Genomic DNA, 16,919 nt, shown 5'->3' on the forward strand with positions numbered 1-16,919 from the left:
CGTTCTTTGGTATTTGTCTGTTTTAGTTTCCTGTTGTGTGGACTTTCACATTGTCATTTTCTCTGAGCCAGTTAGAGAAAACATATCAGCCTCAAAGCCACAGCATCCTATACTTTACTGGGCCTTCATGCAGCCACTGTCTGAAAAAAGCTTTTAGCTCTTCTGTCTTTGAGGCAGCTTTATGCCCGGGTGTCACGTCTATACTCACAGACGGAGCTGTGTGGCTGAGACGAGCATATTAAGGATCATCATACAGCCAATAACTGATATAACTCTCTGAAACATGAGCGTTTGGCTCATAGGGCTTGACCACACATAAAAGGTTTAATACCAGCAATGCTGTGGTAATTTGTTAATAGAGTGCTTCAACATCAGAGTTGAATTGAATTTTATTATCATCATATTTATACGTGGATCCTAATGGTGATACACAAACCCATCTTATCTTTTTTATCACTTTTTGCAAAAATTTAACAAATGTTTCATTCATTATATTTTTGCATAAGTAAAATAACAGAATGTCACCTGAGCTTTTGAGGGCAAAGTTCAAATACGGCTTTAAACTACACCATATGACTTAGTAACTGTGTATATATGACAGAAAATAAGGAGAAACATATTAGAGCCAGGGTGGCACAGTGGTGCTACAGCACGGTCACTTAACTGGAAGAATGCTCTTGAATCAAACCTGCTGCTCAGCCTTTTTGCATCATTTGCTTTCAAGTTCTCTTGACATGCATGTTAGACTGCATTAGTGGCCATGTATTGCATGAACAATGAATAAAATGAATGGATGGACCCTGTTTTTTTAAGATATCTCCAGATCACAAGAGTTACCACTATATATTGTAAGGTAAAGGACATACAATAATAATAATAAAACAATTCAGCTCAACCTAAATGACTACACTAAACATATATATATATGTATATATATATATATATATATATATATATATATATATATAGAAAGAGAGTGAGAGAGAGAGACACACACACAGTAAGACACGAGCCCTGGATTGGGAACGTGTCTGTTTTATTGAAATGACTGGTGACTCCAGTCATGTGAGATTTAGAGGAACATTCAAAAGAGACCTCCACTGAAAAAAGTTTACGCACATGGGTTAATCTATGTCTTGGAAGCAGAGCCTTCGTGCTTCCGTGATAATGCTTCTAAATAGCTGACAAATAAGTGCCTTCAAGAGGAGCTTGAAGATGAGTGCTGATTGGTGGGATTTGATGCAGTCTGTAGAACTTTTTAGTTACATCTCAGATCCATGTAATGACACCTAATTTCTTAAACCAAAAAGATCTCTGGCCATGTCTAATTTAAGATGACACCAGCATTAATCTGACAATGCAATGCCTTCCATCGCACAACGCATGCTACATATTATCCTGTGACTTTTTCTTATTGCCAGAGATGGTGAGAGTAAAAGGATACATCCTGTTTTGAGGCCCAGCTAGCTAAAGAGTGTTTAAAACAGCTAATAATCCCAATCCACACCATCTACACATTACCAGTCCCTAAGTTATAGTAAGCTGGATTAAAACATCTGGAACACCATCCTTCTGGGACTGACCAGTGAGAGATAAGCTGATGCAGTAACTCTGCCTCCTGAACCCAAACACTCTTGCGTGGGTTATTTTAGCACAGCCCTTGATTTCTGTTAGTGCGGGGAAATCCATAAGTGCCAAGAAGATAGCAGAAATCGTGTAGCGTGCAACTGCAACCAGGCTTGAATTTAGTCGGTGGGACATGGTTGGCTGTTGCAGCTGGCTGTTAGCAAAGCATTACATAGCCAGCGAGCCACTGACCTAATTCCACAAATCTGCTGGCCTAAATCACAGGGACTCTCCAAATAAATGAGAGCTGTCCTGAGAGCAGCAGGGTTTAGCCACAGCACAGAGGTGTAGATGACACACAGGGATAGTAATGCACTGCATGCTGGGTGGGCACTTTATCCTATCGCTTATCATATAGTTTCACAGTCCAAAACTAGAAAGTGTTGGTTTTAGAGTAATCTTGGGGGTCAAAATATATCTGGCTTTTCTCACATTGTTTGTAATTCCACTACCAATGCAGAATGCAGTGGAAAATATATCTATGAAGTGTGAGATTATGTTTTTATTTTCCCTTATATCTGATCAACAGTGGTTAAAAACTGTGGCAGATCTCTTGTCCGGTCTATTGATCTGTCTGTCCCCCAGAGTATTAGCAGCAGATCAGATTTCAATTAGTCATCAGATCTGCTGTGACTCTAATCTTGCTCAGAGCACGCCGGGCACACAGTGTCGGCATGGTTCTTGACAATGATGACAATACAGGAGAGACCACATTAAAGTCCTGTGTGTTTCATTTACACAGAATGAGGACTACATGAGGAAACAAAGTATGAACGTGTGGTCTAGATAAGACCAGCCAGAGATCATTAGCAAAATATAATGAGAAGACTCGTGAGTGAAAAAGAAGCCTCAACAAGTAAGGAAAAGTTTCTAATGTACAGAAATGGATGGTGGCTAACGGTGTAAGGAGAGGTTCAGCTTAGTAAGCACATCTGCCTGACTGACCTTTCTCGCTGACACTTTCCATGTCCACGTCCTCACAGCTGGTGTACTCGGGCGTGGAGCCGCCCTCCTCCTCTGAGCTGCTGATGGACATCTGCCTCTTGTTGACTCCGCGCTTGCCCTTGTATGACTGTGGAGGGGGTGGCCGCAAAGACTCCGACTGGTCCGAGCCCTGAGAGTCCTTCCTCAGCAGGTTATCCACCCCACCCTTCTCTCTTGATGTCCGCGTTCCGTCTTGGGGTCCATGCTCCAGGCGACTGTTGTTTGGACCCCAGTCTGAAGGCACAGGTCCCCCAAGTTGGGACCCTGATCTTCCCCCTCCACTGGCAGGGGGAGCCCCACCTACAACCCCCACGGTCCTATCTGCGGAGTAGGCCCTGTGATTCTCCATGAGGGCCTTGCGGTCTCCTTCCCCACCTCCACCCCTCCTGGCAAGACGGTTTTCCGGCACCTCTCCTGTGCTGCCTCCACCCCCACCCCCTTCACCAGGCCCCAGTCCGACCTCATTTATTGCAAGATCACTGTGTCGTCGCTCATGCCGCACCTTCGACACCTTGGCGTGCATGCGCATCTCCTGCTCCTCCTTCTGTGGTTTGACTGGGTATCTTGCCAAGTTGGGGTCACTGCGATAGCGGTTCTGAAACTCCTCCTCGCGCCGCTGCCGTTCCCTCTTCTCCTCATCCTCTGGACGCCTGCGGTGTGTTTCTGAACGACCCAGGTTTTCATCCCCGTCCTCGTAGTCCTGAGAGTGGATCTTTTCCAGCCGCCTTCCATCTCCTAACCGTCTCTCTCCTCTGTCTCCGGGACCCATCCGCTCGTCCAGAGATGACTGTGAATGCAACTTGTCTGCTGGTCTCCGGGCAGAACCACGTCCCATGCCTCCCTTACCGTTTTGCTCATGGAAAGAAACTGGCCTTTTCCTAAATGAGAAAAGAAATTAGGTTATTTTATAAAAGCAAATACAAACACAGGAGCATTCTTTGCATGCTTTTTGACAGAAATATTTTGTGCTTTTTATATATTCTTTCTTTTTTTATTTTCAAAATCTTCTTAGTTCAGTCACGAAGGGCTATCAACAGATTAAAAAACTACTAACCAGGATGAGACAGCTATGAATTCTTACCTAACACACCCAAAGAATTAAAACAAAGGGATTGAGTCAAAGACCTCTCAAGACCTGCCTGTGACCTACCTTCTTCTCTGGTTAAGCTACTGCAGACTCAGAGCTACATAGCGGATTAAAAAACACAACAAGGGCTTCAGCAAATTAATATACCATGAAAACTGAATCCTGCAGTACTGCTAGCTTTCACCAATTCCTATGTTAAAAATGAAAAGAGGCAAAGGTTGTAAATAAAGAGGAATCTCACTTTTCTCTTGGGGGTTCACTTTGAGAGCGAGAGCCAGGCATGGTGTCAGCACCCTTGAGAGCAGTGACACCGCCGGGCGGATGTGTCCCGTCTGGTGGCCCTGTGTTGGCGTTGGTGCTGGACGGTGGGGCTTGGGACCTGGAGCGGAGTAGCTTCCTGTCCCGTTGGGCCTCACCTCCCGTGGCTGGATTGTTTAAAGAGGTGCCCAGGCTCCCGGGCCGCACCCCTGACCCCGAAAACCATTCTCCTGATTTGGTGAGAATCTCCTGTTGCTTACGGCACTGGTTGCATACCCACATTACCTGGAAAGGTCGAAAGGGAAGAAGATTTTGGCAAACTCATTTCAAGTCACCTCTGAACATCCACCAGGTCACCAGCAACACATCTGGGCTTAGCACTGAAATGGTTTTTTTTTTTAGTTTGACGGATGGGCAACATGCTTAAAAGGTACATTTTCAGAAACTTTCTTAGCATCTAACTTTCCATAATTCCATAAAAATAGGTGGATTCTAACTTTATCCAAACCCTACCCCTAACTCCAGATGGGTTGTGGGTGACCTGCTTGATGTCAGGAGGCCAAATCTGCAGCATTAAAACATCTGTACAACGCAGGTGAACTTTAATGTGCTTTTAACTTTGCTGGAGCAGAATCCGTTTTTCATAGACATTAAGAGTCTTGCTTGTGTATCAACAAACACCCAACTCTAATATAAAAAAATGCCAGTCCCATACTTGCTTCTTTCCATCCTTTGCAAAAACAAATAAAATATTAAAGAGCACCATGATGTGATAAACTCTGCTGTTTGATCTATTTTCTGTAAACACAGCTTGTTGGAGGCTGTGGTCAGACGGTCCCGTAAAAGATCATGCTTTAATCTAAAAAAGCTCTAATTTTATCGATAATATTTTTATGATTTGAATTTAGAAGCATACCTCAGTTTGCTGATTAATTTAAAAGCAAGAACTGAAAGGGGGAAAAAAACAGACTAAGCGGGCTTCAGCGGCTCCACGTGGACATCATGATCTCATCTACAGAACTGTTACACCTTCATGGGTACTGCAGCGTTCTTCTTTATTAAGATGCATATTTTTCTGGATTGAAGAAGATAATATAACAAAAGATCTAATATAGGAGTTATAAGGCCAGACAATAATAGAGATACAGAGCACATAGAACTGTGATTTCTAACTGTGTCACATGAAAGTTCAAACATTTTTGCTCCATGAGGCCATCAATCATTCTTACAACTGTTAAAACCAGCTACAAATTAAGAGTGACGATTACACCGATTTAAGATAAAAATGATTAAATCCCAGTCTTTATCATCTAAATCAAACCCACAGACAACATCAAATACTCACATGTAGCCATGGCTACAGAATATCACCTCACTTCAACAGCACGAAAAAAAACAGGATTTATCTCCCTCCGTATTTATAATCCCGCCGGTTTATTTTGCGAAGAATAAATCCACCGCAGAGAGGAAACACAGTGGTCCTTTGTATTACGTCGCAGAGCCTTGGCACAAAGTGAAAACAAAACACCTCTGGGACCTTTGGAAAGCCCCAAAATGTTACCCCTCCTTGACAGGCAGTGAGGTGTGCTGTTAGCAGTCAGTTTAGCAGTTAGCTCTCAGTGAGCCAAAGCACATTCATCATGGCCTGATTGAATCCTAGTTGGCGCATGTCCAGACTAATCTAAAGTAAATCAGCTGCCCGCACGGCCCACAGCTGTCGGGCAGCCGCCCAGCAACACACTACAGTCTCTTTCTCTCTGTGTCTTTCTCCACCTCAGCGGAGGGGCATCAGATTAGCAGTGCCCAGTAATCCCATCACCCTTATACAACTCATCATCAGCTGACAATGCCAGCTCACAATTCATAGCTTTTAACCTATAGTGCACCATGCCTCCCCTCCTTAATGTGCATGATGTATAACATTTAACCCAACAAACATCTGCCAAATGGCCAAATCTTATTATTTTGATACCAAATGTTAAACCAACTTTTAATTGTGATGGCACTGTGGCAATCTTTCTTCAGATCACCTACATCCCAGCTTTTTTTGGTAAGGCGCCAACTGTAATCTTTACTTTTTTCAACCAGAAATGAGCTGAAGTGCTTAAACTTACTCTGCACATGCCAGGTAAGATCGTCCCCGTCTGGGGAGCTGGATCATTTCACTGTGTTAGAAGTTTTGAACAAAAGTTAAACAAAACAACTGATGGTTTCTAAAAAATCCAATGCCAACCTGCAGGACCGTTCTGGTAGATGTTTATGTCTCTGAATAGAAACATCAGTGACTTCATCAAAAAATGCAAAAACGATGTTGGTCCATCTTAAAAAAATAAAAACCAAAAGCCATGGATGTGTCAGGATCCGAATGAGTGGATCTGGTATTTTCACATTGCCGTCCTGTTTGTCTGGGCGCAGCCCTGGTTCCTCACCTGCCCTACTCACCAGCGAGGCTATATTTAAGACCAGCGCAGCCATCTATTCTCCGGCCAGTTCGTCAGCTACCTCATGGTGGTAACCACGCCTCATTGTTTCTTGTTTTTGTGTTCATGCTCTGTAATTTCCTTGTGTCTCCAATTTCCTTGTCAAGTCCCTGCTTCACTCTCCTGCAGCTCAATTACCTGGACCCTGGTCTCCTTGAAGAGTCTCTACACCCCGCCTTGGTTCCTTGGTATTCCCAATTTCTACCAATATTTCATTCTGAATTACAGCCAGGTAGCGCACCGCTAACTCACCTCACCTCCACCTTTTGTTACGCTAAAACAGTTGTTCACCTTTGCGCCCATTTCAGTCTACCCTGACACCTCACAGCCATTCAGTAAAGCGGTAGATCAGATTCTGGAGTTGGGGGTCATACTGTCAACATTCGGGGCCCCAAGGTAAGCTCTAACCCTGTGCCTTCTTGCATTGCCTTACTCCTATGATGTGAAATTATAATGTGGGTGACCAGGAGCTGTTAGCAGTCAATTGGCTCTAGAAGAATGGCGGGACCTGCTTGAAGGAACTGAGCAACCTTTCACTGTTTGGCCAGACCACAAAAATGTAACCTATCTAAGAACTGCTAAAAGACTTAACATCTGCCAAGCCCGTTAGTCTCTGCTCTTTGGTCACTTTAATTTCTCAGTCTCATATTGTCCAGGTTCCAGGAATATCAAGCCTGATGCCTTGTCCTGCCAGTTCCCCCTGTTGGGGAAACCTGCAGTCAGCTGAGACTGAAGAAGTCACTTGGATGAGTGACGAAACGTTTCTCCAACTGAAAATGTCCAGATGAACAGAATCAACCTTTTGAGATTTCCTTACCTGGATGATTGAGCATGCATGAAGACAATGATTGTTATGATTGCTCCAACCACTGATACCCTCTCACAGATCATGGTCATCCATTCCACTAGATTTTGTCACCAGTTTACCTGCATCTTCCTGGAAAACAGTTATTTGTTCCATAATAGACAGATTTTCCAAATCAGCTCATTTGATTGCTCTAGATAAACTGCCTTTTGCCTAAGAGACTGCCAAGCTTCCTGTTGATCATGTTTTTTAGACTCCACAGCATTCCTATGAAGATTCACAGGTTTGGAAAGCTTTCTGCTCTGCACTGCCATGGTCAGCCTCCATTTTCTGAGTACCATCCTCAGTCCAATGGCCAAACCGAGAGGCTCTGGAATCAGCTCTCTGCTGCATCACTACACAAAACCCAGCAACCTGGTCTTCACATCTTCCTTGAGTAGAGTACGCACAGAACTCACTTACCTCATCTGCAACTGGTCTTTTGCCCTTTGAAGCCTCCCTAGGTTACTGACCTCTCCTGTTCCCATAAGTCGAGACTGACCTCGCGGTTTAATCTGGTCCAAGTCCAATGCATCTGGACTTGGACCAGGGAGGATCGTCAGTGCCGCTACACAGAACGATTAAGATCTAATGCCTGCTCCCAGGTATGAGCCAAAACAAAAGGTATGGCTCACCGCTATGACATTCCTCTGAAATCGCTTTCCCGTGAACTTGCTCCACGTTGCATCACTAAATATAAGAGATTGAATGTGTCCTCATTCCTGCGGCAGTTAGTTCTCGGACGCTCACTTGGTTGCCTTACCCAGAGCCTCACGACATCCACCTGTAAGTAAGCCCGCAGAATCAATATTCCTCTCTCCTCCTTGCATTAACTCCTCATTCTCAGAACTACAGACGCCCTCTTTCCCAGTGCCTCCATGTCAGAGACTCTGCACTACGTACCCTCGTCGTGTCATTTCTAATCTCTGTGTTCGCAATAAAGTTTACTAATATCTTATGGCTTTTCCGTTTGGTGTCTGCATTTGGGTCCACTCCCATGTTCTGGCCTCAGGCCCCCCTTGACAGGATGATCCATGACAAGGTCTCTGTGCATGGACCCCAGCCTTGACATCCGATCACCTGAAGACTTCAACGTGCACGCTAGACAGTCAAACAGGTGAAGACAGAATATAGACTTTTATTGGACCCCCTATCATGGCTCTCACATCCTGCCTCCATCGTTCTGTCTCCCTTGACAGTTGGAGCTTCTACATCAGTAATGCAGACCAGGACTGCCCTTACAATAATGGGCTAGGCCTTCTCCAGCTCATAAGAGTCGACTAACATTGAGATGGATGCACTACACGGCTGTGTTCTCAGCCCCCTCCACTTCCTCCATTCATTCTACATCATGACTACTAAGCGCAAAAAGCCACAAACATCATTGTAAAGTCTGACACAGCAAAAACTGTTACTGTTAACATCACAAACGACAAACACAGATAAAAATGTCCCTGGATTGAGAGACTCAGTTCGTCCTGTTGTGGAGAGAGTTGGTTTTTTATCCTCAGTGGAAGTATACAGTCTTGCTTTTATTTTTGATTTCATTTTTCTTTTTTGAAAACACATTATTATTTTATAACCTAATGCATACCACAGTAAAATTTCAGTAAATCATGAAGGCATAAAAAAAATAGATACCACCCAACCCCAATCAGGACAGAGCATTTTCAGCACTTATTGAGCTTCATTCAGCACCATCTGCAGTGTGCGTTGCTTCGCAAGTTGTTGCCACTTTCATCCCCAAGCTTTATCCTGAAATTAGATCATCATACAGAAGACGTGTGTCAGTGTGCTCTGGATCCAGAGAGAGACATTTATCAAAGCACACCTCTGTGTATGCTTCAAACCTTGCACCATGGATGGGGGAGGGTAGTAAACAATAAAGAATTTATAGGAACACACGCACAAACAAACACACACACAAACACACACAAAGGGGATGTAATACATTTAATCCTTTACTGGAGTGATTGCACTCTGTGTTCCTAGATAGCCTGAAGCATGTCGTAAGGGGAATTAGTGTGTCAGTGTGTATATGCTGGTGTGTCATTGCATAGATATATACATACACCCGATAATGAGTGTGCGTGAGAGAGACACAGCATGATGTGAGACCCTCCAATCAGCTCTCTCCGTCCATACGCAGCCCACTCTGGTGTCACCACGGGTTCATGTCGCAGCTTGACTGGATGCCGCGGAGTGAGGACGTGTCTGTGCAGATGTGCATTACAGGACTTGTATGTAGGACGCTTCTCAAACCTTCATGCCTGGAAGAGTGTGGCGTGGGCGACTGCCTGTAGGCGAGGTGTGTGTGTGTGTGTGTGTGCGTGTGTGTGTGTGTGTAGGCAGTGTTGTTGTTTCTGTCGTGTAATAATGTCAACCTCCTTCTGCCTAAAAATGTGCTTCTCCATGGTAACCAAATCACAGACAAGCCAGTGAGGGAAAGGGCTACAAAGCAGTGTGTGTGTGTGTGTGTGTGTGTGTGTAGTGCTAAAAGGCAATAACAACAAAAATTAAAAAGATAAAATTGTCACCTGACAGATAACCTGACTGCAGCTTTGGCAGGATTCAAAAGAACGTGATCATGGTCTCATCTCTCCTGTTCATTTCTTCTGTTTCTTTCCTCTTTTAACCTTTAGTTCGGCTTTCCATCACATTTGTTTTATCCTTTCTTTCTTTTGCCTCCTTATTTACAACACTCATGTTTCTCTTTTTCTATTTCTTTCCTTGCTATTCATTGAATTTGATCTCTTTCCCATTCTAACCTTTCTTGGCTTCATTGGTTCTGCTCTTTTTATTTCCATTTTTATTCCGTTTTCCTGGTTTCCTTGTTCTTAGTTTTTATCCTCCCCTTTCATATTTCCTTTTCTTGATGTGTATCCCAATTTTTTCCTTATTTTCTTTCTACAAATGTCTTTTGTATTTTACCCTTCATACCTCCACCCAGCCCTCTGTTTTCCTTCCCTCTCTTCTCAAAGCTTTGACTTCTGTTTCCTCTTTCCTATTATTCCTCAGCCCTTCTCTCCTCTCATTGGTTTCTCCCCTCATTCCTCTTTCTCCCCTCTTCTTTTGCATTTTTCTTTTCCTTTCCAATTTCCATTCCTTATTTCTTATCAATAAATCTTTCTTCCCTCCTCCACCTTTCTCGTCTTTCCTCTCTGTTGGTTTAATTTCCCCTCTTTCCCTTTCTCTTGGCTTTTCTCTTTCCATGTTCTTTCTTTTCTTTCTAATCTCTCCTCACTTTCTCGCCTGGCTGACACACCTGGCTGACTTGACAAATGAAGACACGGCACACCTGTCACTCTTATGTCTCTAATTCTCCACCCCCACCCTCTTCTTTTCCCACCCCCGGCGTCTGGGACGCCCATCTGCTGACAAAACGGGAAAGGCGTGCATCGCTGCAGCAGCTTGGCCGGCGGCGGCGGCGGCAGCAGCATTTGACGAGAACAGCATTCATTTAGGCCTGAACTGCGCGAACATCAGCTTTCCTTAAATGGGCAGAATAGATGGGAGCCTTGGGGATGGCAGATCAGTGGGGAGACGCAGTGGGCTTTCAGTGTGCGCAGCGACCCCGCCTTCAACACAAACACATGCCTCGACAGGATGACATACGAGGCGGTGCTGAGTGTAAACTGCCATCATTCACGGGGAATGGTAAATCGTGAATGGTGAGAAGAACGATGACCGGCGAAGACATAATGCTCCATTTCCACTAATAAGGCTGTAGATCAAGTCTGTAAGCAGGCCAGACCCACTCTGTGGTGAGGAAGACTGAAGGAAAAAGCAAAGGTGGCGTGGCTGTAAATCCACACCAGTTTTCCACTTCCGATCTTGAAATGCCTTTCTCACCACGCTCTACATCACCACGCTAAAAAGAGCTTTTAAAACCACATAGGATTAAGCAAAATTACACAATGTGGTCACGTTTCCTCTCACGCACGTTTGGGAAAAAAACCCAACATACATTTCTCACCAGTTTAACAACATTTTAAATGAAAAAGATGAAAGTGTTTTGTGCACTAAACGCAGCAGTGTCTGTGGACAAAGTGCATTTTTTAATTGCATTAGAGAAGACAGTGATGCAAACCAGTAGTGTAACAACGGGAATATTTTCTATGGCTGACATTGTTATTGGAGTGACCAAAAAACCTTGCATGTGCTCACCAAGCATTCCTGTTGTCCTCATTTCCAGTGCATATGTTTATTCTTCTACCGCACTAGCTTTGCTTGATTTACAGTTAAGAACAATCCTTGTTTGTCTCATACTTGGCCTCGGTGCAGCCCTTCAATTCCAGTTTAAGGCAACTTTCTACTGATTGGTTGGATCTTGCAAACTAAAGACCAGCGGGTTCCTGTGCTCACAGCCACAGCTGAACTAATGTTCTGCATTTGTAATCAGCTTATATACAACTTTGTTTAAGTAAAGGGAAAGATTATGGGTACGTAGCCAACACAGAAGTCCTTGTGTGCCTTCCTTGAAAAAACCCCCATCAACACAGAGCCTGACATTAATGGCGATGATGCTCTACGTATGTAAGAGAGGGGGGGAAATCAACAAAACAACATAAGAACCAAAAATCCTCCAAAAAGCCCACCGGAAGCACAGGTAATGGCTGCAGTTGGCAGTTGGTTTCACTTCACTTCACAAGTTCTTTGTGTGCATTTATTTTGTCTTCTCCACAGCACAGGCTAAGTTAGAGGTCCACCAACAACACAACTACAACATGTACACAATGGATCTACAAAGTTCTGCACAGCATTAATACACAACCCCACCGGTCCCTTCAGATGACCATATAAGGAGACCTGCTATCGCTGATGTCACACATCCAGAAGAGTAGAAAAAAACTTTTTCATGTTGGAGCCATTCTGAGATCTTAATTAAGCAAACATAGAGGAGAGAGAGATTTGGATTTCACATTTTGGATATGAAATGTAGCAAAATGTTTACTTTTTTCTGGCTCCTGTCAGTCGTTTATCTGATTTTCACATCATTCTTCTGATTAAACTCTGTTTGATCTGCTATTTTTCTCACAGTAAAGTCCAGCAAAGTTAACTCGATTTCTCTGTTGGTTGAAGATCTTATATCTCTGTGCTTGATTTATGAGGAGCGACCTCACTGCGTGAAACCCAACCATGTTTAATAGGAGCAGAAAATAGGAAAAGAACAAGAGGTCCTCTTTTAACCCTGAGGTTTGTTTAAAATCTGACTGCTTGCTGATTGCTCTTGTTTCTTGCCCAGTTGGACTCTTTGAACTCAGCAGTAGAAGCAGCCACACAAAGTGTGTCCAAGAAACTCTTTGAATTGTTTACGTGGGCCTTCACTTTCCAGCGAGGATGATAATAATAGGAGCTGAAACAAATCACTTTAAGCATTAAAGGCGCGTTTTCAGATTGTTGACACTGACGTATCCAGTCAAGGAAGTCATTAGAGCTGCACAGTGTGCATGATGGACATAGCCATCAGCTTTCAAATCCAGGATGTGTGTCAAACCTTCCTGCCTGATAAACTGTTTTATATCTAAAAAAAAAGGGTGTACAGATTTGTGTCGGTGTATCAGCAGGAAAAGAGAAAAGGCATAAACTGAGACAATTAAAGCAGGGAGAAAGCGCGCGTGTTACACAGGCTGCAGATTGAGTCGTGTATGAGAGGAGAGGAGTGAAGTGTGCAGAGAGAGCAGCAGGTTAGTCGCCTATACTGAGAAACATGATGGAGATTATGCAGTGCTTCCGCCCTTCTGGTAAAAAGCAGTGTGAGCACGACGCACTGAGAGACAAAGATTTAGCACTGGTAGTATCGGTGTGTAGGAGTTTGAATGTGTTAATAGTAGCTCGCAGGTCACGAACTCACTGAATGCTTACAAATATGTACGCACACAACAGCTGCAACCAGATCAGAGAAAAACGAACAATGAAGAGTGCATATAATAGTTTGGAAAAGCCTTAACGTGGCTCGAAATGCATTTTTCATTGGCACTGGAAGATGTCAGGTGTCTGTGTTAGGAGCCTGTCTGTTCTCCACTGGGAGGCAGTGCGCCTCTACAAAGCAGACAGATTGTCAGCAGTTAGTTCAGTTTCTGGAAGCCATCTGGAGCTGACATTAAACACACACAAACAAACACTCAGCCATTAACAAGCTATAGCACCAGCAAAAGCAGGGCAGCTTCAAAGAGAGGGCCATGAAACACACACCAGCTTCTTATCACACTGCAGAGCTCGCTGTGGTTTCCGTAACAACCTGGGGACTGTTTAAAACTAAGTCATCCTGCCTTTTTATTTCACGTTTCAGACTATAATAATCATAGGTATCGTGTATCATGTCCTGCAGACAGATGGCTGTTTCTGCTGCACGTCTACAGCCCAGAGGTGCTCGAGAAGACTGGCCATTTTTAAGCGCCATAAGATTTATGATTTATAGTCCTATTTCCGCAGCTGTTGGGGTCACCTCTCTTGATTTCTATTCAGGCTTTAAACTGTAAAACAATGAATCCTCTTCAGTTCTATATGAGGAAGGTGCAACATCAAAAAACTGAAACTCACTGGCTTTGACTTTCTGAATTTCTCGGCAGTAACAACACTTTGGCAGCAGTTTGCAGTGACCAAGCATTAACAGGAAGTGGTAAGAGGACAAACTGGAACATACACATACATATAAATATATAAATATACCTGGGCCCTTCCCGTCTCCCCATGGCAAGGCTGGTCTGGTCTCAAACACACAGGCAGGGAAAGCATGCACAGGCATGAGTGTGCATTCATTATGCAGATAAAAGGTCTTTCTCGCATTCTTATATGCATGCCAGTTGAAATGCCAATCTCCCAGACCCCCTTTTTGTTTTATCTAAATATTTATTCCTCCCCTTCACAGCACAGCCATGCCTACAGCCATAGGAAGAGGGGTCAGGATGGCTCAGGATGGCTCAGGATGGCTCAGACGCCCCTGCAGACAGCCTATGTCATGGCTCATGCTCGCTCTGCCTGTCAGTTACTTTTCAGGGTCTGCGTTCATTCTCAGAATTAGAGTGCTAATACGGGGTCACCAGCCAGCTCCTCTAGGAACTCTTAAAACCGATGGCGGGTCTGAAATCCTCTTCTGAAACTGCGAATGAGCACAGACCCGTGTGTGGGAGGAGGGGACAATAGTTGTGACCCATGCAGCAAAATCCATGGATTGTCCAGCAAGTCTTACCCTGTCCTTCACTATGAGACACTTTGCAGGGGGAGGAGACAGACAATGGAAACAGAGTTAGTCAGGATTTATACGGAGAGAGTAACCGCTGAGGAGACAACAGTTCCAGGTGTCTCCACCCTGGATGGTACAGTAAAGGCTCAGAGAAATAACCAAACTATATGAACTTTCAGAGACTCCCTTTGTTCAGTTAAGTCAGTAATCCACAAGCGGATTTGTGCAAATACTGGCTACGTTCCAACCCAATAGCTTGCTCTCTTGCATCTGATACTGCTGTTTTCTTGTTTTTTAAATGACAGATGACACCAATGTGTAAGAAACTGAACTTATTTGGTTTTGCATCATATTTCCAGGATAGAAATCAGCTCCAGATCTAAACGCAGCCAGCATTTCCTTCCTTTACCTTCGAGTAGTACAGACGTCACGTTCACAGCACATAGAGAAAGCAGAAAAAAACAAAAGAAAAAAGGATGCTAACCACTTTGTCCTCCTTTGTGGCATGCAGTCCAGGTAGCAGGGAGAATCAAGAAAAGTGAGGAAGGGGTGGGTCGGAGTAGGAAAGGAGAGAAATAAATGATAAAATGAACGGAGAAGTAGAGGAGGTGAAGTTGGGACGTGGAAGAGCGGACAGATTGTGAGAAGAGAAGGGCAAATGCATGAGGAGAAAAAGGAGAAAGAGGATGTGGTGCAAACATCTGTTAGTTACATTCTGCAGAGTTATTTCACATACTTCATAATCAGAGTCTGAGGGCAGCGGAGACAACAGCACGCACATGTATGTGATTGCTGACACGTTAGGCTGCGGCGGCATGCAACGTGCTTGCTCGTGACCTGCGACAGGATCAGGATGTGCCATGCCTCCTACACTAAAAGCAACACAGAGAACTGTTTTGGTTTTTTGGACACGTCTTCCCTTTTAACCCATTTTCTGGATTTATGCACTGCAAACAATCTCAGGTCCTTTAAATCCAAAATATTTTGCTCATTAAACTAATAGAGTAAGCGCCCAGCGTCACGTAGAGGCTAAGCTTTGTGGTTTGTGTGTCGCTGTGATGCCTTCTGCAGGGCACAGGGCAGCACTACACAGCTCTTTCAATCAGAATTAATTAATTATTACACTAAGCTGCTTATGAACAAGTAAACGTTTGTTTCCTGATAATTTCTCCCTAATTATTTTGTTTTTATAGTTTTGCAGAGCCCCTGTATGGCTGAGAATGGATCCTTGTCCTTTTGTCAAAAGAGTCTCTAGCTTTGAGGCTGTGAAATTATGTCCAGGAAAGTGCAACATACTGATGTCGTGTACAGCGTGATATTTTACCCAGACAGTTTTTGTAGTACAGTTTTAAAATTATCCCCCAGAAAACAGGTTTTTGATATTTACTTCATGTTGACTTTAAAATGGTTTATGGAGTATTTTTACGGCAATGTTCTAAAATTACATTTAGTACTCGTCTTTGTACTGTGGTATTTTTTTAATGACAAAAAGCCGGTTTCTAGCCAGCTCACTTTTAAAGTGTATGTAGTGCATTCATTAAAATGCACGTGATGAAGTGCATACAGTATATTTATAGAGCACTAAATGTAATTTTGAGGTACAAACTTCTGCCTGGAGGAAAATAAAGTGTTCTGCTCATGTGGAGTAAATGAGCAGTCTGTAGGCAGGAGAAAATTTTATGTGATGCAACAAATCTCACACTTTCCTAATGCTGTTATTTTGCATGACTGGACAAACGGGCCGGGACAGAGGCAAGCACTGCCGAGACCATGAGAGCGTCACTTCTGACACATCACTCCCACATAACACACACACACACACACACGCTCGCTAATGCACATACACAAATAGAGAGAAGAAGTGGAGCACGACTTGCATGTTGCGTATTCCTTGTAAGGACTTATTAATGAAATTGTCTTGTGAATGCAGAAACTTTTAGTTTAAAATAAATAGAAAACAAATCTTAGAAAGAATCTTGAAAAATGGCGTATCAGCTTTAGGAGAGACGGACCAGAAAAATAAAGGGGAAAAATTATGTTCTAAAAATATCTATTAATGAACTGTAAATGAGCAGATTTTGTGTTTGATGTCTTCTAACCCCAGTTAATTAGGCAGGTTTATAGGTTAATTGATTCATTATGTAAAAGTATCACAAATACAGAAACAAACAAATGAACAAAAATCTCCAGCAAGAAGATCAAAGCAGTAAAGACATGAAGTTACACCTAAAATAATATTTAAAAGATTTTGCATCTTGAAATTTCACTTGTAAAATTTCTATTAAATTAAATGTATAACCATGAAGTTCTTCGAGAAGACCACATTGTCTGGTTTTATATGAAGTCCAAATAAGTTCGTATTTGTTGTATTTATAAATGATACTAGCCTCCTCTCTTTACTTCCGTGAAGCAGTGTGCCTGCTGTTAGAGTAATATTAATGGCTGTACCAGCAG

At 43.3% G+C, this 16,919-nt stretch overlaps 1 protein-coding gene across 20 annotated transcripts in view; it reads right to left on the reverse strand.

Moving 5' to 3' along the window:
- Nucleotides 1-16,919, reverse strand: part of rims1b (regulating synaptic membrane exocytosis 1b) — a 94,452-nt gene that overhangs the window by 48,809 nt on the left and 28,724 nt on the right. For 15 of the 20 annotated variants that reach the window (XM_080302650.1, XM_080302643.1, XM_080302649.1 and 12 more), the window contains exons 3-5: nucleotides 14,472-14,492; nucleotides 3,939-4,240; nucleotides 2,572-3,488 (exon numbers count right to left, since the gene is read on the reverse strand). In XM_080302650.1, the coding sequence (XP_080158776.1) occupies nucleotides 2,572-3,488; nucleotides 3,939-4,240; nucleotides 14,472-14,492 (1,240 nt within the window). The remainder of the gene's footprint in view (nucleotides 1-2,571; nucleotides 3,489-3,938; nucleotides 4,241-14,471; nucleotides 14,493-16,919) is intronic. The other 5 variants (XM_080302648.1, XM_080302644.1, XM_080302651.1 and 2 more) reach the window with 1 other exon arrangement.

Source organism: Astatotilapia calliptera, chromosome 6 (assembly GCF_964374335.1).
Source record: "Astatotilapia calliptera chromosome 6, fAstCal68.1, whole genome shotgun sequence".
NCBI classification, from domain to species: domain Eukaryota; kingdom Metazoa; phylum Chordata; class Actinopteri; order Cichliformes; family Cichlidae; genus Astatotilapia; species Astatotilapia calliptera.